The sequence below is a fragment of the Sylvia atricapilla genome, chromosome 11 (assembly GCF_009819655.1).
Source record: "Sylvia atricapilla isolate bSylAtr1 chromosome 11, bSylAtr1.pri, whole genome shotgun sequence".
Taxonomy (NCBI): domain Eukaryota; kingdom Metazoa; phylum Chordata; class Aves; order Passeriformes; family Sylviidae; genus Sylvia; species Sylvia atricapilla.
The window spans coordinates 16,719,064-16,746,024 of record NC_089150.1 but is presented as its reverse complement, the minus strand read 5'-3'; the positions used below and the strand labels follow the sequence as shown (position 1 = coordinate 16,746,024).

General features: G+C 45.9%; 1 protein-coding gene across 1 annotated transcript; it reads right to left on the bottom strand.

Annotated features, from left to right (window-relative positions):
• Window positions 1-194: 194 nt before the first annotated feature.
• On the bottom strand, window positions 195-26,565 carry HEMK1 (HemK methyltransferase family member 1). Its single transcript, XM_066326878.1, has 10 exons — window positions 26,217-26,565; window positions 25,310-25,401; window positions 24,253-24,346; window positions 12,629-12,778; window positions 10,632-10,696; window positions 8,031-8,080; window positions 6,706-6,811; window positions 5,587-5,682; window positions 3,755-3,868; window positions 195-3,482 (listed from the first exon to the last, which is right to left on the bottom strand). The coding sequence occupies exons 1-10, from the start codon at window positions 26,475-26,477 to the stop codon at window positions 3,446-3,448; spliced, it is 1,065 nt and encodes a 354-aa protein (XP_066182975.1). The 5' UTR covers window positions 26,478-26,565; the 3' UTR covers window positions 195-3,445.
• Window positions 26,566-26,961: the final 396 nt, after the last annotated feature.

Here is a 26,961-nt window from a genome sequence, read left to right as displayed (position 1 = left end):
GGGCTCTGCCAAAGCGGCTCCTCCTCGGGGAAGGGCAGCGTCACTCTGCAGCAGTGTGGTGATGGACGGTGGTTGCTGCTACCTTTCCCCAAAAAGCATCTTTTCTCAAGAAGCTGCTCGGTGGGCACACAGCAGTCACACAAGTTCACACACACACCCAGCTCAGTGAGGAAAGATGGGAAGGGTCTCCTGCAGAGAATGCCAGCAAAGTTTATTTTGCAGATTCACACTGAAGGGTCCAGGGACAGAAAGACCCACATCAAAGGAGTGCCCAGGGGTAAGTACGGGGTCAGGAATCAATGGTCTGCAAGCACAGGGGCGATATGAGGGCAGGGCAAAGGGCAGTGACCTACAGGGGATGTGGGGGCAGACCATCAGTGATACCACAGCCAGTGAGGAAACGGGGAAAGGAGAAACCTTCTCCAACTGAGGACACATATGAACAATAGAGGTGGGCAAGGCCCATGGGAAAAACAAAACTGAGGTAGATTAACCTAGTGCTGCAGAGCACCCTGGAGAGAACCTTTTTCCACACCCTAGGCAATGTGGCTTTCCTGAAGCCTATGGTAGATTCTTCCAAGGCATTGCTCTAGAAGTTTCCCTTCGAGGCTCAAGGGCCTCCACATCACCCCAGCAGATACCACACGGCCGGTAACCCCCAAAACACAGATGTGAGCACAAACACAACTGTGCTCCTCAGGGTCCTGAAAGCAAAATAGCCTCCCTCTGACAGCATTACCTCGGGAATCAAATCACCATTTTGACACAGTTCCCAAGACCCAGTAAATTCAATGTGTCAGATACTGGATAATGCAGAATGTGAAGCCTCAGCCTTTGTGGCTCCAGGGAGCAGCTCTGCCTCTGCAGAGCTCACATGCCCAGGGCTCTGCCAGTGTCAGCTCGGCCTCCTGCCCTCAGGGAGCACAGACACAGCCCAGGGCTCCACTCAGGCTCCTTAAAATTTCCACACAGCTTTGCAGTGCTTCTGTACCACAAGGAGCCCTGTGTAAAGCACCGAGGAACACGCTGTACTACACCAACACATCCCCTCGGATGTGAGTCCAACGAGAACGTCCAGCCTCCTGGGAGGAGCAGCAATTTTTCCTTTTCATAAAAGGTCAGCAGCACCATGTGATTTTCCAAGATACAGAACCACTATGCAACACAAATACATAGAAATGCAAGTGTTTTAGTGATAAATATAGGAATTTAACACTTGTCCTACTGGATTAGACCAACAGTCTGTATCACAGCGGATTTGTCCTGCACAGCGCTCAGACAAGGGATTGACTGATGCTTCCAAGAAAAAGCACACTGCTTCCTGCAGTCCAGCCACTGGCACTCCTAGAGGACCACCTAACACCAGCCTGCTGCAGGGGACCAGCCCACCCCCTAAAGAATGCAGCATGCTCTTGCTTAACATTCCCATCAGCCATGGACTATCCAGCTTTCAAGGCCTCCTGTAGAAGCAGACTGTGTATAATGCTCTGTTTCATACACAAACACCTGCCAACACCCAGAAGAAATCTGAGAACTAATTTTTTAAGATTTCATTTTGAAACAGAGTCTGACAAGCTGAACTTAAAAAACATCCCCAATTACTATTTTTAAAAAATGCACAACCACACAAAATACAACCCCTTTGACTGTACTTTGTACTCATGGCTCTAGGAGACCAGAAATCAGCTGTCCTGAAATGGTATTTCCAAACCTATGCTCAACTGCACTTTAACTGACCTATTTTTGTTCTCTCCTTCCCTACATTTCCTCTACTGTGTTTAATCAGGGTAGGTACTGCAGGCCAGAGAAGACTCACAAATTCAAATAAAGAATTACAGGAAACTGTAAACTACTGGGGTGGATGCATGTAGTATGAGATGTACAGTGGGTGAAAGGCAAGTCTGTGAACAGAGCTGTGAGTAGGGAAAGGTTCCAGCTGGAACCCAAGTGCTGGTTCATCAGAGAGAACTCAGGTGTCTGTGGGAAAGCAGGGCCAATGTTCAGGAGTTAAGGGGATGGAGGAAAGACACAGTTGAGGAGTAAGAGTGTAGAAGAGGCAGAGGGAAAAAGGAGCAGATGTATCAGGGCTCATACAACACCCTCTGAACCTGCTGCAGCCTTCCAAGAGACTCAGTCTGCTGCTGCGTGTCCTGCCTGATGTCTGGCTGTGCAGCCCCAGGTTGGCCTGAGCACAGCAGGGCCCTGTCTGGACCCTCCCACCCCTCCTGAGTGCTCACCTCCACTGGCCCAGCAGCTGCTTCCATCTGGATGGGCAGAGCAGACCCTTTCCTTGGCTTGCTTTCCTTCCTTCCCTGGCTAGCTATGGTCTGGAAGGGAACCTTCATCACTGGAACCAGCAGCAACAGTGAGCAGCAGCTTGGATTTAACCCTGCCATTATTTACACTGACATGATGTTGACTGCCCACTGAGGGACTCCCCTCGGTGCTGTTTCAGGCAGCCCCAGGCTGAGTCACCCTTCCCAAAGAGACAGACCTCAGCTGTTCCCACGCCTGTCAGCTGACTGTGTCCTACTCCAAACTCAGCTTGTCAAATTTTGTGCAGGTCATTTCACCTCCTGTCTTTCAACTCCTCCATCTGCAAAACTGGGGTAGTGACTCTGGCCTTCTCTGCAAAGTCTTGCAATTAAATGCCTCATGTGGAATTTAGGCATTTGTACTACTATCAGAGCAGTGTGTGGGTGCCAGATGTTTATTGAGGCCTGCCAGCATCTCTGAATAGTTGCAGTGAAATTCTTTTAAGGACCCTGACCTAAAGCACTGTCTTTATTACAATGCTTTAACTGTTTCTGGCAGCCTCCACCAAGTGTCAAGGGCTGTAAATTTAGGTGGTGTCACATGTGCACTGATCCTTCAGGGACAATCACTCAGCAGGAGTGGGAAACAAAGGCTGATTTGCTATTGGAGCATCAGGAACTCGGAGCAGAACCGCATCTGAAATGTGCACACCAGTTATGTCCTGTTATACTTGCAAATCCAAGTGCCAGTATGAGCCAGGGTTTGGGCTTATCATCCTATCTGGTCACATTCTACATAAATGTATCTCAAGATCAATTTAAAAAAATAGAATTCATTTCTTTCTAGGCCAAATGGGTGATCTGGCACGTTGAGAAGTTGTATTTTTAATCTAGAGCTGTGAACTCTTCTGTCTTGGGTCCTGAGATGATTAGGTCACTTTAGCAGAGCAGACTAAAATGTTTCATGCAGTTCCCTGAGGAAGGTGAAACACTTCCACATGCTCAGCTGAATTTCTGCATCTCTGGATGAGGTCTGTGTCAGAAAATAAGGGATCTGTCACTGTATGGAGAGTCCAACACTCTGGAGAATGGAGATCCTTTCACAAGGCAGAAGGAGTTTTCAACAAGCTGTTCAGCTGGGCTCAAGAGCAAAAAGCATCCTGCGAGGAGAGTTATGTCTGACACAGCTGTCAGCTGCTCTGTTTCTGGATGTGCAGAAACCTAGGCCTGTGGGAAAAAAGAAAGACCAGAGCTTTAAGTCTCACTAGGGACAATATGCCTCTACCTCCATCCTATACAAGCAGTAATTTTCCAATGACAATAACCCCACCAGAGCTAGTTACCCCATCAGAAAACTCACCTGTGTTAGAATTTCTGACTCAAACACTTGCCACGCTGTCTCAGGATATCAGAAGGCTGATACTACCAGGGAGCCCCAATTTTGTCAAAGATAAAAGGACACAAAACCTCTGAAAATGCAAAAGCAACAAAAGACTTACTTGCCACAAAAGTCCTTGTGAATGGCATGGAGGGTGAGCAGTAAGGATGGGTGTGCCTGTAGCCAGTGCTTCACCATATCTGGATGCCTGGGATCAACTTCCAGAAACACGCTTCTGAGAAGACACATTTGGGAGCAGAATTGGGGAGATGCCCATTTAGGTTGCTAAACTGATAAAAATGAAGATATTTCTTTCTGTATGACTCTGACCAGTGCAGGAAATGAAAAGGTCAGTAAACACAGTGCAATCCAACAACCCTAAACCAGACCATAGCTGTCCATGTAAGATGCAGATCCCAGCTGTCTCCTTTGGGGCAGGATCCTGGGGAGAATTCTCATGGTACACTGTGTGAGCAGTTAAAGCCTTGTATCGAGATGTAATGAGCCCTTCTGAAGCCCACCCAGAGATACCACCAGCAATGTGTTTCTGAACCCCCCAAAGATTTAAGGGCAGAAGGCAGTTTTTATGATGCAGGAACACTGAGCACTGGCCTGGCAGCCTGAAGTCTCTCTGTGTACAAGCAGTGAGAGACCTAAAGTAGAAGTCAGAACACACATGTTTCCACAGTAAATGTCTCCATAAATCAGTTATGAAAAAAACACCAGCATTCAGGCCTACATAGAACTGATCAAATTTCATCAGTTAGGGCACCAGGACCAGGCCTGGATGCTGCAGGGCTATTTCCAGGCTTTATGACACTGGCTCATTCCCCATGTCCCCTCCTGTGACAAAACAGAACCACCCCAGCTCACAGGCGTGGGGAGTGATGGGGCTGGTTACGGCCTAGGAACACAGCAAGAGACACATTTAGCAGGCAAAGGACACAGGCCAAACCCCATCAAATGCTCTCTTGAGAGCTCTTAAAACATCCCACACTGAATACTCCCTATAAATTCACCAGGCTAACTACAAGCTGTGTGTGGATCTCATTTCTGACCTCAAAAAACTTCCACTCCTCAATGTGGGCTCCACCTTATTAAACGAGCAAAAAGAGAAGGAAAAGAAATAATGTTAACAAACACAGGACCAGTCTCTAAAGCTGGGAAATTCTGAGGAGCATCTTCTGCTCTTGTGGCCATGCAAAGCGTGAGGAATTAATTCTGCATGCACTATGCCTCTCAATATTCCCATTCTTCCTCTCAAACCAGCAGATTTTCAACGACCTCTTTTATGGTGGCCAAATGTCAGGAATATTCACCAGGATGTGTGAATACCCTGGCACATGAACAGTACACTCAGAGTTTTGGGTATCAGCACGCTGACCTTCTAAATGGATCCCACATGACAGAGAATAGGAACAATCAGTCTTGAATATAAATCATGGAGAAATTTAACATTTAAGAAACTATCTCTGATTGACCTTCTTTCTCCTGGGATATTCAGCACTGTGTATACTGGTACAACAAAGAAGTTTGCCCTAATTAAAGGGTGGGAGGGAAGTGGAAATCATCATCCACCCTCAAAGAGTTCTCCATTGCTTCTCCTTCCATCAGTTACTCACCTTAGAAAGCTCCCCTGCTTTCTGCACTTTCTTGGCAAGTCTCTTTCATGTTCTTTTTGTTGCTGCTTTGACTTTCAAAGATTCTCACTTCACTAATGACCAGGAAATAGCACCAACAGCTAAGAAAAGGGCTCATAGCACTTTATTAATCAATTTCAAGCTAATTTTGCTTACACACGTGACATTTTAAAAACGGCTATTATTAACTCGGCAAATAAGGGGACAATTTGGCAATTATTTTTCCTTCTGATTTGTTTTCATATAGGGAAGTACAGAATTTACAGAAGAGGATGGATGAAAGACATGAAATTCAAAAGAGGGTAGTGCTTACCCAGAAACTTTCAGAAGAGAAGGAGCCAAAGCCAGAATTGTTTTGATGACTCTCATGCCATCATCTCCCCCATCCAAGGCATCATGATCCTCATAGCTGGAGTGTGGGAAGAAAAAGACATTTCACAGCAACTCCTGAGGCCCTTGAGAATGTATCACCCCAGAAAGGAAGGTGCACCTGATACTCCTAAACTCCAGTGCTCCAGAGCAGGTGACAGCACTCACCCCTTTTATGGGAAATACAGGGAGGGAGAAGGCAGCTACAACTGGGCTGGGAAACCCCACATTTATCACAAGCAGAAAACATCCCCTGAAGTATTTCTGAAAATTAGGAGCCAACTGTAGCTGGGATCTCACAGTTCCAACACATAGGTCTGTTCTCTCTAAGCTGGCCAAAGAGCGAGGGTGTTGTACAGCAATTGACTGATTTGTGCCAAACACCACTGTGGGCTTGATATTTTCTGAGCTTGAGAAGAGCTAGTTCTTCTCAAGGGAAACTCTTCAACAGTTTTCTTTTTTCTAAAACAATCTTGTGGAAACAATATTCCTTTCCCATAACAACAGGTGCTGTTTGCTATTCTGTTATTTAGCCAGTAAGAGAAGTGTCAGTCCTATCGACCAATAACGTGCCTTTTAGCGCAGCATGTTGTAAAAGGGCTGAATAAATTGTAAATAAAGTTTCTGATATCTACTGCCTTCTGACTAGAGTCAAGCATCTTTATTTTGTGTCCCATTGTGACATACCACTTCAGGCTGTGGCTAACCCAGCAGAGTCAGTTGGGATGCAGAAAGCTCAGCTGTCAGAACCTGCTCTGGTGCACACCTCACACAGAGGTGGGGCAGGACTTTCTCCTCACATGCATGACAATCAGTTTTGGATTGGGAACTTGCTAATTTCAAACTCTGCGTTTTTTCCATTTTAATAAATCTTTAAAACAGTTCCCTGTTGCCCCATGCCTGTAGGCAAGCCTGTAATATTATATCCCAAATAAACACACCTGTATTTTGCATGCGTGTATTACATTTGCATATTTTGTGTGCAATTGTGTGCAGTACAAGGAAGCAGACAGAAAACCTTGCTTCAAGGAACAGGAGAGGAAAAATCTCTTTGTCTGCTTACCAGAGGATTTCTGCATCCAAGGAAGCCATGTCTTCATGGAAAACATATGGGGGGTTACTGACTATGACATCTATGGGGCCCCAGAGCAGCAGCTGTTTGGCAGAACCTAGAAAATAAAAAGAATCACAGCATCTTCCCTATAAGCTTAGCGCCAAGACCCTGTCCAGGAAACTGTCTCCAGGCACATGTAAATGTGTTTGGCCCTGCTTTCTGATAATAAAATTTTATCCTATTTCTTTCTGCAGTAGCGTGCCTTGTTCCCTGTTCCAGGAGTGCAAGAGTGATACAAAGGAAAGCACAGGCAAAGTATCATTTTTTCACATCAAGAGCTAACTTAACAAAACATGTTAAAAAGCACAGGAGCTTAATGCCCTGGAGCTCTGTGCCCACCTGGATCTAAAGCAACAACCAGAACTCAGAGAGCCCACAAAGGCCTAAGTGGGAGCTCAGACTAGCTGTCCAGAACATCCTTCCTCTTACAGAGCTGCAGCAGGACCTCCAATGAGCTGCAGAGCCAGGGCCCCTCAGCAAAAACAACAATGCTCTTCTGCAGACCAGGAGCAGCTCCCTACACTCCCGCTGCTGCCTGACAGAGGCCAGCCCTGAATCAGACCTCGTGGAGCCACGTGAGTGTGGCACTGTCCTCAGGCAGCCTCATGGCACAGGGCTTTCAGCTCTAAGAGATAGCAGAGTGTCAAAAACAAGCGTCAGAAAGATGTGCTAATGAACCCACAGTGCTGCAGCTCCTGGCTCCACAGCTGCTAACAGCTAAGCACTACTGGCCTAACCGGATAGGCCCCACCAAATATTAGTTTTAACTGGTTTTGGCTGGCTCTGGGGAAGAAAAGGATCCTTTCCTGGTTGAACTAACCTAATTTCAGGTGAATAAGGTTGGGCATTTAATCTAAGCTAAATATATGAGCTCCCTCTAACATCAATGGAGAGACAGGCATGTACAAGTTTATCTAAAGCCCCCATGTCAGCATGGAACGATTTCCATTTTTTATATATTTGCCTCTCCCCAGCAACAGTAAGGAGCAGCTGGACTCCCAGCTCAGGTACAGCCTTGGGACACCTAAACCCAGGAACAATTCACTTTCTGATATAATCAGGGACTTCTGTCAGCTGATCATCTGCCCTGGAAATCTCTGCAAGGAAAAGCTCAACTGGCTCACTTCTTACTGACCTTTTTCTCTTTTAACTTCAACTCTCTTCTGCCCCCTTCACCCCAGAGTGGTCCCTTGGCTGTCTCACATGCCTCCCTCCACCCATCAAAGACACAAAGGGAAAAAGACAAAGGGGATTATAACAGTGAAAAGAGTTACTGTGTGAAACATCTTGGTGGATGATGTGAATCCTTTCTTGGAGTTGCAGCCTGTAAAATTCCAGATGCAATAGAAAGAAGAAAGATTAGGAGGTGTATTTGTGTTCATGAACAGTACATTCTACAAACAGATCTTTCAACATTGCATCATCTCTTATCTGACACACATATATTCACAACTGCCAAGACCTTTCCAGCATATTCTCTCCTCCCACCACAGTGGCCTCACACCCGAGTTCTACTCCCTTTGCTGAGGGCCTGTGGTCCTGCCCTATCAGGATACACAAGTCTCAGGAAAGGGAGGGATTCCTGCACTGTGTGCCGTGTGTTCAGGTGGATCTGGCACTGGGATTGAGCCAGTAAAACTCATATAAGCATCTAGAGAACACAGCTGGGATAAGGGAGCTCTGAAAAGGAGGCAGGATTTAAGCTGGGTTCAGTCAAGCAGTAACACAGCTTATCCTGCTGGCTTCTCTGCCAACAGCTACAGGGCACCATGCCACGGACAAGATCACAAAGACACAATTAAAATATCCATGGGGATATTTGAAGCTCTCTGACATGGCATTTATACTCCCTCATCCACTCTTGAGCCATCAAGCAATGTTAATAACCAAGACAATTTCCCCCAGAGGCCAGAGTTATAGTTTATCAAGGAGACAAAGATCTGGCCAGCTTTTATTATATCTATGAAAAATTGCAACAGAATTTGGTTTGACACTGACACACGAGGAGGAAACCTCTGCTCCCCATTCCCTGTAACTGGGCTAGCAGGCAAAGGGTAATAGTGAGGTGGCCAGTTTGGGAAGGGCTTGCTCCTACTCAGCCCTTCCGACTCACACACAAGCTGGGACTTGCAAGAAATGAAGAAATGCAGCCCAGTGCAGCCAGCACCAGAAGTAGCTGCCCCCAGTGCTGGCAGCAGCTTGGGAAAATAAGGATATGTGGGGTGGACAGAAATCTCAGTTAATGAGCACCTCTTGAGACTCATAGCTGTACTGGACTCCATGAGAAATAGCAACAGGAATTCTCTCTGAGATGGCTCTAATTAATCGTAGGGCCCAGCAGTTACTGAGGACATGGATGCAATCTGGGGTTCATTTGACAAAACCTACAGACTCAAAGCATACTGAGATTCCAGCTCTGAGGTCCCCTGTGGTTGTGATGGTCCAGAACAACCTGACAAAGACCCAGCTGAGGAAACTGAGCCACTAGGAAGGACAAGGACAAACATCTCTCTGACTTCAGCACAAGGTGCTTGTTTGAGCCAGCAGCTCTGAACATCCATCCTGCCATAGCACAGGGGTCTGAACTGCATGGGATCCAGCAGCACCATTCCCACCAAAGCAAACCAAGACTGCAGGGTGGATGCTGAGGGACACCAAGCAGCACATCAGAGGAAAAGTGCTACTTGACTGTTGTCCTGGGTTGCAGTGCAAGATGTGACCAGCAGTGTGTATTCTATTGCCATCTGTTGAAAGCAGCTGGGGAGGTGTTTCCTTTATCTCTTCTATGGCCCATTCCTCACCACTCACAGGGCAGGGGGGTGTCTTCTGTCAATGGGGCAGCTGTTAAACCAGCTGGGGCAGTGTTCTTTGACCCATCCTCCCTCCAGGGGGAATCTGCTGTTCATGGGCCATCCAGGCTCACTGCAGGGCTGAGACAATTCCATCATCCCACTGGGAGAGGCTCCACCCAGGGGGAGGAGCCAAACATTCCTACCTGGATCAAACCTGGGATTCAGAGCACCAGCACAGCCTGTTTGCACTGGATTCCCAGAGGGAGAGCAGACCCATCTCACCACCACTGGGCCTTCAGAGGAAAACTACAGCCTTCTCCAGGATCATCTCAGCTCCAACAGAGCCACATCTGTCACTGCAGGAGGACTGAATGGGACTGCTGCCAACATCCTGACCAACAGGGGGTCAGGCTGTAGTCTGAGTCTGCCAGTGTTTTCTTTTTTGTTTGTTTGCTTTTTCGTACTACTACATTTTTATTTTTAATATTCCTAGTAAAGAATTGTTATTCCGATTCCTGTATCTTTGCCTGAAAGCCCTTTAATTTCAAAATTATAATAATTTGGAGGGAGGGGGTTTCCATTCTCCATTCCAAGGGAGGCTCTGGCTTTCCCTGAGAGACACCTGTCTTTCCAAACCAAGACAAGACAACTGTGCAAGCACTTCTGGATGAGCAAGCACAGAAACAACTACAAAAATAATGATTGAGAGAGAAAGACTCAGGATACACTTGTCCTTACCCTCACAAGTGACAAACATTCCTACTTCAGTCCTGAGCTTCCTGAGTTCACAAAGAGGGGTAAGAGTAGCTACGAAAAAACCCTCTGAAATCCCTTGATGATCAGTATGTGAGTACCACTGCTGTATTTAGGCTGCTGTCTTTGCAAAGCACATTCACAAGCCAAAGAAATACACTCTGTTTAATGTATTTTTTTTCTGAATTGTTACACACTTTAGGAGTTCAACAACTAAACATTCTCTGGTTTCCAGTGGTGAAAAACATGAGCCCCATGTAGAAGTATTGAGGACTCTTGGTCTTTCTCAAACAACAATTTATGAAAAATTATTTATATGTGATCTTGTACCTATGTGCATTCTCCCTGGTGAGATCCACGGCAGCCGCCTCTTTATCCACGGCTATGACTCTGCTCTGGAACAGAAGAAAACAACAAACCCTACCAAGCAGGTGTTGTAACATCAAGATTCCTGAGCAGACATGCTCTGCCAAACATGCAAGATCAAAACTGACAAGGGACTGCTCACTCTCGGCTGCTGAAAGGAACAGCTCCTGAGGATTGCATGCAGGGCACAGGTGGGATCACGAGTGGTGTGTGTAAGGCACTAAGGTGACTGAAGGCTCTCTGCAGCACAGCCAGGGACAGATTGCAGGAAGGTCATGTGGTTGGATTTATCCTCCCTAGCACAGACAGGATCCCTCTCCACACTAACACAACCACTTGGACAGAGATTCTGGCATTTTTCCATCTGTTATGCAGACACCTTTTACCCAGTTACTCCACTGCAGTCCTTACACCAGATTCCCTGCCTGTACTGACTGCATGTAACTTAACTGAGTGTCAAGTACGGGAGAGTTCTCCAGCATAATGGTAAGAGACTGGGCTCCACATAGAGAGATTTGTTTGACCTTCAGTTCCACCTTGAGAAAACCACACGCCAAGGCCCAACCTGGTTTTGCTTTGCTCAATGTTTATTTAAGCACAGATGTTGGTAAGGATTTACAGAGAGGACACATGCTTGAAGCAACCACTTTGCATTTGGAGATGATGGGGTGATTTGCCATCACTCCTGAGGGGATTAATTTCATGCTCCCAGGCCACCACCCACACACATGAAGCTCACCCTTAAGGTGAAGGACTCAGCTGAGACCATAAATGAGAAGTTGCTGCTGTTTTCTCAGTACCTTAGTGCCAAATCCTGCCTCAAACACTAAGGAGATTACCCAGAGTGTAACTCCACTTAGCTGTCAGTGTGGCTACCACTAATTCTAATCAGTCAAGGCTCCTTATTTCCCTGGGCACAGCAGTTTGGGCTGGGAAAGGACTGTTATGAGCTACAGAGACAGACTGACACAGCTCTTTAAGTTAACAAGCAAGGAAAAGAGCATGAAGCTCTTCTCCTAGCTCAGGAAATCAGTGCAATTATTCTCTGAAGTCATGAAGCTCAAATATTAACCTTCTCAGGTCACTGGGAGGAGGAACATCCCTTCCATTAGAGGCATCAGCCTCTAATTCTTACACAGCAGGGCTTATACTTCTACAAGAGGAGGGGCTGGCCACAGCAATTCTCATTCCTGAGAAGGAACTGGCTGGTCTGCAGTTCTGAGGAGAGGGGAATACTTCTCCCTTGACCACATGCAATGTGATCTTGGATTCATTTCTCATTTTCTTGACCAAGAGTATCTCCATAAACATGTTACAGGCCACAAGAATCAGGGGCAAGCAGGGCTTTGGTAACCCAGATCTCAGACCCCTTCCTGCTCTTTAGATTCTGTTCAGAAGCTGTGGATTGTTACTAGGGAACAAAAGACTACAAAACACAAACATGGTTTGGCAGTTGTGGCAGTGAGATCTGCTTGTATTATTAATCCCACATACTGACACTGCTATGGTAATCCCTTTCCTGTATCATTTAATCTTTAGTTTCCTAGAGACAAGATCTTTTGATTCACAGCAAGGTGGTTTTTAGAGATGACTGCCTCATAAATTCAACTAATAGAGTGTGTCACCATGCCTCAGTCCCTCAGGCCAGGTTAGTATCTTAAACCAACACCCACTAGTGCTACAAGGCAAGGTGATTGTTAGTGAGCTGCAGTTGCTCAAGAATGAGCACATTCACTTTTTTCCATTCTGATTATGTCCCTGCTATTCCCGCAGACAGATGGGGAGAGGGACCAATTCCCAAATATCCCTCCTGTACCTACTAGGAGCTTACAGAGCCTGTCAGAGACTGAGCTGCCAAAGTTCCGTCAGAGAAGTTTGTGACATCTCAGTGAAGATGAGCAGAGTGGGACTGTCCTCTAACACAGGGATCTCTTACACCAGGAGCACTGAAGGGAGCTCACCTGTGGCAGTTTACAGAGCAGACTCAGAGCAATTGCTCCAGAGCCACAACCGATTTCCAGGATCACAGGATGAGGAACAGGAACTGGGAAACAGAGAGCTGAATTCTCACTTTTCTGAAATTCTTCCTCCACAACTAAAGAGACAAGATCCTAAGAAAACAAACAAACAGAATTACAAAGGGAGCTGTTTTGACTCACACCTTTGTGATCTGAGGACTGAAGTTTAAATATCTTGACTCTGTACCAAATAAAATGTATTTTCGTTGCTAATTTTAAAAACACAGATGGTAGTAGTGGAACTGACAGGCCAGAAGGCCCTTCAGCTCCATCTGCCCCACAGGATGCTTTGATTAGTAACCAAATCCTCAGGATACAATCTCCCACAGATCCTCTGAAATCTTCTAGCACTGTTGGGAAAAACAGTAACAAGATATCTGGAGCACATTATCTTCTGCAACACCATTTACTCCAAAATTTTGACCTTCAGAATTTGTAAGCTTCATAACTCAAGATTTCTATACAGTCTTAGTAGGTAGGTGACCAGGAGGCAATTGCACAGCTCCTAACAGCATCTAAACCAGTAATCTAACCAGCAGATGAAAAGTAAAGCAATGAGTGCCTAAATGATCCAAATGAGCAGCGCCCTGCATGGATTTCAGATTGTGGACTCCTACTACATTCTGTTGCTATAAAGTCACATGGAAAAGATTTTCATCCATGCTCCTGGATCTGTATGCAGTTCTGCCATTTCTGCCTCCTCCCTCATATCACTCTTATTTTTTAAATCCTTTTGCCATGTTATATAAAATCCAACACAGCAGGAGAGGTCTCAGAGATTTCTAACGTTTGTGAAAATGAGATATAAGAGAAAGCACACATGTGCCTCCCTCTGACTGCAGTATGAAGTTCTTTTGTTATTCACTGGACTCCATCACAAGATGGAAACCTTATGGACACCTTGAGTGCATCAGCAGCTCAAGTAGGTGCTCTCAGCTCCCTCCCATCCTCGTGCTTTCAGGGCACAACAGCACACACAGCCCTTCCTGCCCTAGGTGTTCACAGCATGGCTAGCCTTCTCCATTTGAGAGAGCTGCTCCTGGATCTCTCCCGTAAATACAGAAAGTCTAACAAACATTACAAAAAATAACTGGCATAAGCTGGAATATATAAAAGGAATGAGCCCTGGCAGGCAGGTCAGTTTCTCTTTTACTTTACGATGGCTTTTATCAGGAGCCTGAACTGGACAGGTTTGTGCATAAGGGCAGAAGCCTTTCCTTGGATCTCTCACCCAGTCTGGGGAGCAGCATAAGAGATGCCTTGAGCAAAGCTGCAGTATTTCTGCAGAGATTCATAGCTGCTGGCCATCCTTCAGGACTGGCCACTGCATATGTGCAGTAAGTGGGAAGGGAGATGCAAACAGGTATAAAAATGAAGCCACCAGGTAAATGAGCGTTGATGAGCCATCCCTGGAAACTGGCGAGTTTGGGAACTGATATGGAAATATATTCAGCCAGGGATGAGGAGTCACATCACGGTGTGCTGCCCTGGTCACCGTGTCATTACTGGCATTGCCCTCATAGAGGAGTTTTGCTAACAGCCTCCAAAATCACAAATTCCTTACTGCTTCTCTGAGATTCCTTTCCCAGACAATCATGGATGAAAACAGTCTCACAGGCTCCCAACTTGGAGGAAACTATTAGAGGACTCAGACAGCAAAAGGGAAAAATAAACACTTTATCTACCCACTTCTGTGAGAAGTGGCTTTGGCCATTCAAACAGCTCCAGATGAATCAGCCTGAAAACACTCAGGCACTGCAGACAGACAGAGATTGCAACCACAGCTGCTTTGGCGAAGCAGGTGAGGTGCTGAGGATTCCAAGACCACAGAAGAAAGGCACACAAAAAATTCTACTTGGCTATTAAATCACTTCTTTAAATACCAGCTATTTCTGGACGCTTACAAACATTTCCTGGAAATCTCCACAGTAACTCAGAACTATCTGTTCCCAGAGTAGTAAAAGTTACCGATTACAAATCTCCAAATGTGACAGCCATACACTAGAGCTATTCTAAACCATTTATTAACTTTCTTAAGGTTTATCATTAGTAATTTCAAGCTTGATGGATTTTAATGGAATGCCTACTTTACACATTCCACAGTGAAAGCATTTTAGTGTGCTTGCCAAAGCTCCCATTTAAACATGACTGATTTCAGGTTTTACCACATAAAATACAAATAAAATGAGCTGTTGATATCACTTAGGCTTTGTATCCTGCTTTCTGACTGCCTTACCTCATTGTCTCGGTCATTTCATTACATTCTTACCGAGGCAAAGACTGGTTTTCTCATAATACACATTTACCATAATAGTACAAAAGACATAAAAAATAATGGGACTACCTAAAGGAATGGTGTCATTTGCCAGACATTAGTACCTCACTACCATAAAAGGCTGAATAATTCTTTTCAACCTGATTGACAAGCAAAGATGATGTATTCTAACTGGCAAACAAATCAGGAAAATCCAGAAACCATGACACAGAGTATGTCCAGTCATCCCGCTCCATTGTCACTAGGTTTCAGGAATGATTAAATTATCAAAAATTGTTTTGAAACTGTATTAGTCAGATTCTTCTGAGTATTTTTCACCTTCTAGCAAATGATCCAGCCAAAATCTGTGCTTCTCCAATCACACCATCACCTCCAAAATATCACCACTGGAAACTGATAAATTGATAAATTACAGCACTTTGCAGAACACAGCTGCACCCCTTTTCAAATCTCATCTTGGGAGATAAAGTATTTCTGGCTGAGCATTACAGTGTTCACACAAAGACTACAAAATACCCTGCAAGTCAGACATTCCCAGCCTTTGCACAAGAATCCAACCGGAAGCACAGCTGGGGAAAAGCAACAAAGAGGCTGATGGTGCTAAAAAGAGGTGCCTGGGACTGGCCCAGAGGAACTGGGACTGAGACAACAGCAACTGGCAGAAGGCCGAACATATTCAGAGTACAAACGCCTGCTAATATAATGCCAACATTACCAAAAGCCATTTTAACCATCAGTTTGATCACCAGCTTTGAAGGCTGAGATATGAAATTACAAAAATTCCACTGGGAAATAAAATAAAACACTTTGTGACCCAATTCCATATTTGCCCACAGCATGCCAATCACTGGGTAGAATGAACCCTCAATTATAGAGTTATTAACATTCAAAGTATTGCTTACAGTATGAGTCATTATTGTCAGTTACAACCCAATCTACAACAACAAAAAAATCTGCTAATTCTGCCAGTGCTACAGGTACTGGCAGAATTACTTTCACCCTGGAGCCTGGTGTATAAACATGTGCATATCAGTGTGATAATTGTGTCAGAATGGGGAATGGAACATTTTGAATTTTGATGAATTTTTCTCCTCTAGTCTGAGCAAGAACGGACAAACAGTCCTTCCTGCAGCAAAAGTCAGTTTTGGAAAGAGTGAAGAGACTGAATGGCAAACAGAACCAGAAAGACTCTAAAATCCTCTGCCTGCTTTTGCTAGCAATAGCAGCAAGGTGGAAGGGAAGGAAGGTCCCCTACACGCTTTGGGCAGCCCCATAATGGAGCTGTTGACACCTGCATGCAGGGACAGACCACACATTTCATTCCATACATGGCTGAGCAGAGACAGTCAAACAGCCAGGAGGAAGAGACAGAAGTCACATGGAAAAGTGGATTCAGTAACCTCTGCTTTTCCTTGAAGCAAATCTTATGTATGACGATAAACTAAAACACAAAAAGTTTCACCTCAACATGAGGAAAAGACTTCTTTACATTGATGGTGACAGAGCACTGGAACAGCTGTCCAGGGAGGGCATGAAGTTTCCTCCTTGGAGATATTCCAACCCCATCTGGACACACTCCTGTGACACCTGTTCCATGTGACCCTGCCTTGCCATGGGGGTTGGACTGGATGGTCTGCAGAGGTCCCTTCCAAACTCAGCTGTTTTGTTGTTCTGTGATTACCTTGTGCTTGCATGTACAGGGGACACAACTATTTGCAACATAATTTCCAGCACTGAAGGGGCTCTCAAGCTTTTGTCTCTTAGCCAAACCACTCATAGGCTGTTCTCACCTTGTGATTCCAGGAAATCTTGCTTTACTGCCAGATTCACCCTAAGTTCACACTGTCATTTATTCGGGTTCCACCCTCCCAATCTTCTCTTTTGAGTGCGACAAAAAAAACTTAGTGAACACCTCCAGCCTCCCCTGAGCCTCTGCCTTACCTTTCCACTCACAAGTGTGGCTCCCCAAGGCCCCCCAGCACCCTCTCTGCTCTCACAGGCTCTTGGTGTCACCTCTGCCCTGTGGCCAGGGCTCTGGGCTCAGTGCATTTCTGGGAACTCAGCTGCACAAAGCAGTGTGAGGCCAGGGACTGCCAGCACCCAAACCACTGAGGCTGCACAGCTGCAGCCCAGGCAGAACCAGCACAGGCTGGGCTCCAGCCCCGAGACAGGGAGCAGGCAGCAGAGATTCCTGGGCTCAAAGGTGGCTGCAGAGCTGAGCACAGGGACAGAGCTGAGGGGGTCCTCTGCTACAGCACCCAGGAATGACCCATCATTTGTTTCTGTCATCAAAAAGGACAAACTAAATAAAACAAGAGGAAGTGAGGAACAGAAAAGGCAAGGGTGGAAGTCACAAACTCTTACAGCATTCTCTACAAGCACCCTTTTTCCACACCCCAGGAAGAAAGCAGGGAAGACAAGGTTCCAGGGCTAAGAGCCAGGGTAGCAGGAGACTAAATTCCCAGGTGAGTCAAGTGGAGCAGGAAAGCAAAAAACCCCCGGGAAACCCTGGTAATTTTCTCTCTGCTCTCACACACTTTCTGGATATGTTTCATTTATTTGTGTGCTTTCTAGAAACTTCTGTTCTCAGAACCCAGGACTTTCCATAGAACCTGATCCGCTATTAACCCAATCACCTCTCCCATCTTGTTTGCCCACTTGGCTGCCAATCAGCACATGACAAACACCAGGAAGCCAAGCTGGAAACCCAACTCCATGGCAATGGCCCTAGAAGATCCCTACCACATATCCCCCTTCCAAAACTAAGCCACCAAACCAGCCCACTGCTTCATGGGCGGGCAGGGGTTTTGTCCTGGGCTCTTCTGCCTGGCACCATAGCAGGAAAGAGAAAAATCACAGAATATTCTGAGCTGGAAGGGAGCCACATGGATCACTGAGTCCAGCTCTTAAGTGAATGGCCCACGTGGGGATCAAACCCATGGAACTTCCACTATAAATGTATGGGAATCAAAGCACCTGAATGACTCCAAATGAGCCACTGATCCTGAAAGAAAGGGTGGCATTAGGCATTAGCAATGACAGGCAAGCATGTAAAAGCATAACTAATACTGAGGAAGGGGTCTGGCTGTGGCCACACAGCAGCAGCTCCTGGTATCAGGGCACATGCCACGTGCTGCTTCATCTGTTGGAGCAGAGGCTGTGACAACACCCAGAAGTGACTTTACTAACAGGCAGCAACCCATATGTGCTCATGCCCAAGAGAAACTATCACAGCTGTCATGTCTAAATTTAGCCATGCCCGAGGGCAAGAGTGGATCCAAGTCACTGTGCACTGGCCATACCTCAGGTGTTCAGCACAAAGCTCTAGCCAGACACTACTCTCCAGAAGAAAGGTATTTTCTTTCTCTGCAGATACAGGTATTGATCACTGCCAGACGCAGCATCTGGACAGATGCACTACTCTAGCTTCCTAATCCATAGCTCTAGTAACTTGGATGTTTGAAAAGAGCTTGGGGGAGGAAATGGATTTTTTCTCCCATATGTGGGAATCTCCTTGAGTCTCATCTGTCACAGTCATTTTAGAGCTTGTTTTTCTCCAGTTCTAGTCCTACATCCTGTTTTCACCGCTGGTGAGCTACAGGACTCAGTGGAAACACTTGGAAACAGGAGGCTCTTTCAATTATAACAGGTGGATTACCCCCGCCCCCCTCCCGCTCCCCAAAATACAGGCATTTAAACAGAGAGATCTGTTGAGAACATATTAGAAAAGTCCATATAAGTTAACCTGGAGGACAGGTTTGTGCATGACTTAAAAGAACAGCTGCTGCTTTCCCTGCCTTCGGCACAAATTTTAGCTTTAAATTTCCATTTTTCAGTCTGTCCTGAAAATCAGCAATTTGGAATTCTCTCCACTAGCAGAGTCTTATTTTCTTGTATAGGAAGCCAGCAAAAACTACCACCACGGTTCATCTTGGCCAGTCAACCAGAAACAACTCTGTTTCTTCCATCATTTCCTTTTGAACAAGAAACCTGTCCGGGGAAAACATTCTGTCCTGATTTTCAAGTGGCCAGCAACAGACTCTTGCTACACTGTTTCGGCATTTAGTTACACTCCCTGTTGAGATGTGCACCTTTTCTTCTGGCCTGCATTTATAGTGCCTATTACACACTTGTTTGTGAAACTAGAGAGACTTCAGTTTTCAAATTTCTGCTGTCTGTGCCAGATAATTTACCCCTTAAGCTTGTCTTTGATGAGCTAGACAGTCTTCAACAACAAGGCAGACCTTTTCAACCCATTAATCCACAGGCTGCTTTTTCTCCAAATCTAATTTTCCCCTTCATCCTCAAGCAGTCAGTAACATAACTGGACACAATAGTTCTGCAGCTATTCCACTACTGCAATACTCATGATTTAATGCTGCTATGTGCACGTGGCACTCCCCTGTCCCACATGCAAGGATCCCATCAGCCCACTGGGCAGCAAAAAGTGGGCGCTCCTGGTCAGCCAGTATCCCTAAGATATTGAGGATCTCAAATCTTTCTCCAAGCCCTTCTGGCAGCACAAGTGCCTCAGCCACAAGGCACAGGCTGCTCTATTTGTCTCTCTCTACGTGATGCTATTAAACACTTGTGCCTAGCTCAAAGGGCAATCCAAATTGCTCTGCAGCAAGAGCAGGCTCCCTTCCTGCTTACCATTCCCCAGCCTCTGTGCCACAGCCCACCTGCAGAAAATATTGCTCTCCTCCAACACACTGATGAAGTATTGCCTATCATATGGGCAAAATCTCATCTGTGAGGCCACAACAGCAATGCTCCATCTTTAGCACATTTGCTTACAGCTCTGTTTTGACAGATAGCAGATAATTTTTGATTTATTAAATAATGCTCTACTGCATTTATGTTTAATATGCCTTATACAAGTCTACACATATTTCAAGAAAGGACCTTAATCTATGTCAAGACAGAGCACTATTAGCCTTCTCATCTCCCAAACAGGAAAGCCCATTACACAGAAAGGGGAAGCAGCCTTCCTTTGAAGGGACAACTGCTCAGAGGCAAAACTATGAAAAAAAGCCAATCTCCTGACTCTTGATTAATGGCTGTACCCACTAGACAGTGTGACCTTTAGATCTTTCCAAGAAGTATCCATTTGTGGTAAAGAAATTAGGGAAATGAAAGGACATTTCTGCATCAAAGGCTTCCTTTCAGCACTGATTGGAACAGAAAACTGCTTTGACATAAAAGACTGGAGAGAGAAAAGGCCCACCTTGCAATCTGTTTATTTGCATATACAGGTCAGGAAGGGAAAATTCTCCCTTCCCTGTGTGCTGGACCTTCTTAAAAGGTTAATGATTATGTTTATCTCGAAGTTAAACTTCCTGAAAAGTTTCTCTGAGCCAATCTTTGACTTAAGTGCTTTCACAGAACACCTCACACAATGAATGCCATTCCACAGGCAGGTGCAAGCAAACAGCATTGACTTCCAGTTTCAAGCATGCTACCATGTGAAATCTAATTTGGAAAACAAGCAAAAGAGCTTAAAAATCACAGGTAGAAAAAGAATAGACGGAGACAACTAAAAATGAAAAATGCTGTAGTGAATGATTTGTTATACAGCAAAACCCAGAGGTTTTCCTTTATGCTCAAATGAGCAGGCAGCATCGGAAGCAAAGAATACACTTTTCCCACACACAATACATGATTTGCTGTCACATGATGCCAGGGAGGTTAGACACAGACAGACTCCAAAGAGGATTAAACAAATCAGTGGGGGCCAGATCCATTAGCAATTATGAAGCAGGAGGGCCCCAAATCCAGCTTTGGCTAAGAACAGTCCTTAACTGCTGACTGTCAAGAGAAGGGACCCTTCCACACCCACCTTTTCTCTTGCCATTTTGCTACAGGAACCCGGATCAATAGGCGCGAGGCACAAAAGATGGCCATTTTTGTTCCCACCGGACAATTCAGGGTTCTCAGAACCCCCGGAAATCCCGGGATAACGGGTAGCAAACCGACCCGCCGGGAGGCGGGTGAGCGTGAGGCTGGAGCGCCCTCTGGGGGTGGCAGGCGGTGTGCTGCGTACCGCACAGCCCGCCCTCGGGGCACGACCGAGCCAAAACCGCCCCCAAGGAGCCACGGTGAGCATCGCAGGGCCTGCAGGCACCGCACAGGAAAGGAATGACATGTTCATGGCTGGCTGAATTCTCCTCCTCTTTGTCCTGTTTCTCCAAAAGCAAGGCCTTTCAAAATTTTAGAAGTTAAAAAAAATACTTGCTTTGGGAAGAAGTCTTTCTTCACCATTAATAGTGAGGGAACAGTGTTGAGACAGGGATGCCTTGACATTACAGTAATCACCTAACAAAGATAATTCACTGTGCAAAACCCGTAACTTTGGTCCAAAGTTTCCCCAGTGCAGAAGCCTGGTTCTGGTGCCACCGCAGGAAATCTGGGAGGATGCCAAGTTCCAAAGGCCCTCACAAACCCTCTCCACACTCGCAGCAGGCAGTCCAAAGCTTTCCTCCCAGCAGGCCAGAGCTGGAACAAGACCTGCTCTTTCCCTGCTTTTGGCTGCCTGTCCCCTCCCCAGCCAGATTCCCATGAAACAGAAGAATGAAGCCACATGTGCTGCAAAAACATTCCCAGAGGGAGAGAACAGGAGAGGGCTCAGCTACCAAAGAGAACTGAATAGATGATATGGGGGCAAATTTCACACAAGACAGAATGAAGCAGACAAGGGAGCTTCTCTCTCTGCATGTGTCTCTTTTCCCAAGGCCTGAAACAATGCTTGTGGTTTGGGTCATGCTGTGTTTAATTTCATGCCATTCCCAAGGCACTGGGAGCAAGAGTCATAACCCTTCTGTTGCAACCAGACAATAACATGTGTGTCATAAACATGGCTCCCCTTCTTCTCAGACTCGAATCAACACACAGGAGCACCTGCAGAAGCTACATACAGAAAATTAGGAAGAAAATTTTGAAGCTCTCTGTGTATCTGTGCTAATGAGTCCGTTTAGGGAGTCACATTTTCTCAGCTGAAAACAAGACACATGGCTTGTGTGTGCAGTCACAGATAAACTTGAACCTGGGATAACAATTAACTACTTCCTAAAGAACAAGGATTATTTACAGAAATTATCTTGTGAGAAGTTTCAGCATGACTGGTTTTAAGAACACTGCAGACAAATTCTAAACAAAAGGAAATCAACAGATGCAATGAACTTCAACACTTGTGAAAGCAGGTATTTACATTGCAGTTTTCAAGTCCAGTGAAGGCTGAGGAAAATTACTTTGATCAAACAAAACATAGACAAAGCCCAACCCAGACACATCACACAGAGTCAGAGATTACCAACCCTTCCTTCCAGCAGAAGGAAAGGATGTGGACACCACTTTGTGCACAGCTTACACACAGGACACAGCTCCTGGAAGCAGCACCAGTCTACAGCCAGGTCCTGCCAGGTGCTGCTGAATAGCTGGATTTTGTCCCTGTGGGTCTCCTGTCACAGGAACCTCCCCAGCACATCATAAGCAAACTCTCCATTGCCCACAGAGCTCCATTCCTGAATCAGTATTATAAACTTCTGGTTTTCTGTAATAAATGTGCTAAAAATGTGCCTTCTTATTAAGTTAAGTAACACAACAAATGAAGTTTTGCCAGAGACAAGGTTTGGGTTAAGCTGTTTACACTCCATTTTTGCACCAGGGTATGTTAAGTGGTTTCAAATGCACTCCAGTTTGGACCAGCACAGATGCTTTTACCAAAATCAGGCATGTGGGCTCAATTAACAACATTCTCAAGCACTGGCCAGCCCAGCTTCCACTCCACACAACAGGCCTTTGTTGTGAGCCTGGCACTGCATGGGGACAAACCAGAGCACAGCTCCAGAGGAAGCCTCACCAGCAGATATTTTGACTTGCAGAACATACAAGTTCTCTCTGATTTTAATGCTCCCATTGCATCCACAAACTAATTGGGATTTGAGGGTTGGAAATACCCTCTTGGATCACCCAGAGCAGAGATACTGTTGACAATAACAAAGCCAACCATTGCTGGCTCCAACTGGCAAAATTATTCCTCAGAGCTCCATCTCCAAACTCAATCACCACAGACTGATCAACCCATACCAAGCAGAGAGCTCCCAAATTCTCTGGACACAAGTGTCAGCATTATGATTTAGGGCCCAGCAGATTCTCCATGAGGTGCTGCTGATGCCCCAAAGCAAACCAAGACTCTGGTTTTACTGTTCATCCTCTCTGACTTGAGAGGGTATCTGTGCTGTAGCTAAATGCTCTGGAACCCCCTCATGGATTTCAGTAGCACCCTTTTACTCAAAGGCCACAACAGAAGTACAGGTTGTCTTTGTCCTTAAATTTTTGTTTAACTTTTGCACATTACAACAGGCAAACAGTTGAAGAAATGACTACTAGACTGAAACAGGTTTAAGCTTCTGGGACTTAGAAATGGATAAGAATTCATCTCCAAAAAGTTAACACAGGCTCCAAAAGAAAAATTCTCAGAAGGTAAAAAAACCCAAACTAATCCAAAATAAAAACAAACAAAAAACCCACCTTTTTTTGGTCCTAAATCCTAAACCCTCCTGAGGGCTAGTAAACAAAAAGTTTTATTGCTCAGATTGTCCATGTGCTGAAAGTGAAAGCTAGGCTACTGTCAGGCCAAGTGTCACCATGTATATCTTAAGCTCTTCCATAGCAGTAAGAATGCTGAGGAGCACAGAGTTTTAACTTGGTCATGTCCTTTGCCTTCTGATGACTGACAGTCACATTTAATTCCAGCCCAGTCAGACCTTACCTTTCAGTTTCCTGTATTTCTCCAGAAACCACCATGGAGCCATGAGACAGATGGTAGGTGCCACTTCCTACCAGCCAGCACGTGGACACTCAGGCTCTCTGGATTCCATTACTGTTTTCCTACTACTGCAGCGTTCTGCTGCCAACCTCTGGACAATCATTAGATTCCTGTATGCACTAAGCCACTGAAATATAGCAGTAGATGTTTTGAACATCTTAGGAGTCCTTACTATAGCAGAAATAAGGAAAGCAAAGCCATATCCTTCCACCAATGGCAGTTGATATCTATGTAATTAAGGAATACATCAGCTTGCAACATCCCTCCCTCTAAGGCAGGAGGCCAAGGTTACCAGCATCAGTTCCAGATCACAAGCTTTGAATCACTCCCATTCTAAAAGAAGTGATCTGATTTCCTCATCACTGCTGCCTCACAATATGTAAGATGCTTTCACAGCAATGCCCTGATTGTATTGTGTAACTCACACCCCCAAGCCCTCCCCCAGCACACTCCCCACATTCATACCTCTGTTTCAGGCCGTGGAATAAACACTGGGGGTCTCATCTTCAGGGTCAGGTCCTGGAAGTCCCACTCTCCAAGCACATACTGCACGGGCATCCTGCAGCAGGCAAAGGGAGCGTGAATGCTTTGGGAGTGCCCTGGGAGAGCAGAGGGGCTGTCATGCCATGCCTACCTCACTGCTAACCACAGCCCCTGCCCAGGGCCAGCAATGCAGCAGCAGTGAGCATGTGCTTGCTGAGGGAGCTCCTTCCCACAGCCCAGTTTGTTATCAAGCACTGGAACTGGGAACTACAGGTCAGTCAGCCTCACCTTGATACTGGGAAAAGAGATGGACCAAAGAGTTCTCGAGGCTGTGTCCAATCATCCAAGTGCAGGAAGCTGCTCCTCAGAAATCATTCCTGAGTGAGCTGATAGTCACCCATGACACAATGACCAGTTTGGTGCAACAAAACCACGTCTCGATTTTCCCTAGGCTTCTGACACTGTCTCTCACATCCTCATACACAAGCTGATGCAGTACAGACTGGATAGATGAGGTGGGCTGGAAACTGACTGAACTTTCAGGCTTGGAAGGTTTATTTCAGCAGCACAAGGCTAGCTGAAGGATGATTCCTAACAGAGTACCCCAGGATCAATATCCTGTAACACCTTAAGGATCTGGGTGAAGGGACAGAGCACCCTTAGCATGCTTGCAGTGACAGAGAATTAATTGGGAGGAGTAGTTAACAGACCAGATGGGTATGCACCTTTTCAGAGAGACCTCTGGAGAAATGAGCTGACAGGAGCATCATAAAATTCAGCAAAGAATAATATGAAATCATACAAAATCATATAAACTGGGGAGGAATAACCCAATGCACCAGTACAGGCTGGGGCCTGACCAACTGGACAGTGGTCTTGCAGGTAGACAAGTTGTGCCTCTCACTTGAATCACCATAAGTGACCACCACAGCACAGTTACTTGACATCCGAGCTGTCATCCCTCTGTTGCTGTTCTCCTGGCTGCTTTTAGGCTGAAGGAGAGCTCTCCAAAGGAACAGGTACAAGAGGATGCTCCTACCTTTGCAGCCGCTTGTGGCTCAGCTGCCGGATTTGCTCCTGCTGCAGTGCTGTTAGTGGAGTGTGGAGGCTCTTGGAATCCAGACTCTGAAACTGAAGACAAAGTCACTTTAAAACCTGCCCACCTGTAACACCACTAGGTGTTACGTGGGGTCGTTGGCTGGAGACAGAGAAACAACACAGCTCACCCACGGTCATCGACAAACAGTGTGTTTTACTGTTCAGAGCTTCTTTTTATAGGGGCTTTGAATTTCCTGGGCTTGGATAGCAAATTGGTTGGGATGTCTGCACTGCCCAGATCTCTGGCCAGTGATAGGTGTGCATCCAGGGTTGAATGGGGCTGGCTGATGTCTCTGTTTCTATCCTATCATCACCTTATCTGGGGACTTGAATACGTCTGAAGTAGGCGAGCCAAACTGAATTTATATTATGGCCAGATTTATCTTGTCCAGCTACAGACTGGCTGTACTGTGACAGGAGGGTCCTCTGCCACCCTGTCAAGGGCATCCTGCAGGGTGATACAGGATGCTGACAAACACAATTGCCTGGGACTGCTGGAAACCAGCTGGAGAGCAATCAGAAGAATCAATCTGCATGTTTAGAAACACATCCTTACAACTGTTCCTCTGCTACTTCTTGGGGTTTGCAAGAATAATTAAAATTAAGAATCACTTTATCATGCAAGTCAGGGTGGAAGTTTATGTTACACTTCAGCATCTGCAAAAGAGAGCATTTAAGAGACCCTTGAATGTTCTACTGGCAACAATACACTACTCCTCACCTTCTCTGCCATCTAAGGGAGGATAGGTTGTTCTACTCCCTCTAAATGAGATAAAAAGGTAAGAGATTCAATCAAACTAAAAAAATGAGAAGCACACACAGACCTTATTCTTTTCCTATTACTTAACTGTTTTTGCTCCCAGGACAAATGACACAATATATTGACTGGATTCTTGTGCTTCGGGGATCCCATTTGTCTCAAACACCTTCTGCCAGTAGTTGACCATATCAGTGGCAGTCACGAGTCCAGGTCCTGCACTGCAGCTCTTCCTCCCAAACAACTGCTTTGGACTGAGGACAGCACCTTTACTTGGAGTCCCTGGCCCTAGCACACGCTGGGGTGGGAGGCTCAACAACTTTCTGAGCAGTGGATGGATGAGGCATCTCATTGTGGTGAGGTTTTTGGCTTCCACACGTGTTCCTCGTTGCCACCTACTGATGTGTCAGTGCTGAGATTCAGTGACCTGACCAGTCCGTGGGTTCTCCACAGGGCAGCATTTGCAGCTCTTCTAGACTAGAAAACAAGGCAAGAGAAAAGTGTGAATTCCTCAGGCTACTAAACAACAGGTTCCCCTGTGACAGAATGCAACTGCTTGCCCTAATCCCAGCCCACAAGCACAAAACCAATCAATCAAACCACACCAGCAACAAAGGACTCCCCAAAAAAAGATTCACGTGACAGCCAACCAGCAACCCACTGCAACCCAGCTCTTCCCAGAGCAGCCAGCTCCAGAGGTCAGAGGCCAGCCTGTGCCCATGGCAGGGCAGAACTGAGCTGCCCACACACAGGCACAGCTCTTCTGCCTGTCCTTGGTCCCAGAAAGCCAGTGACACACCAACCTTCGGCTCCAGTCCTTGACTCTCCACCCCACA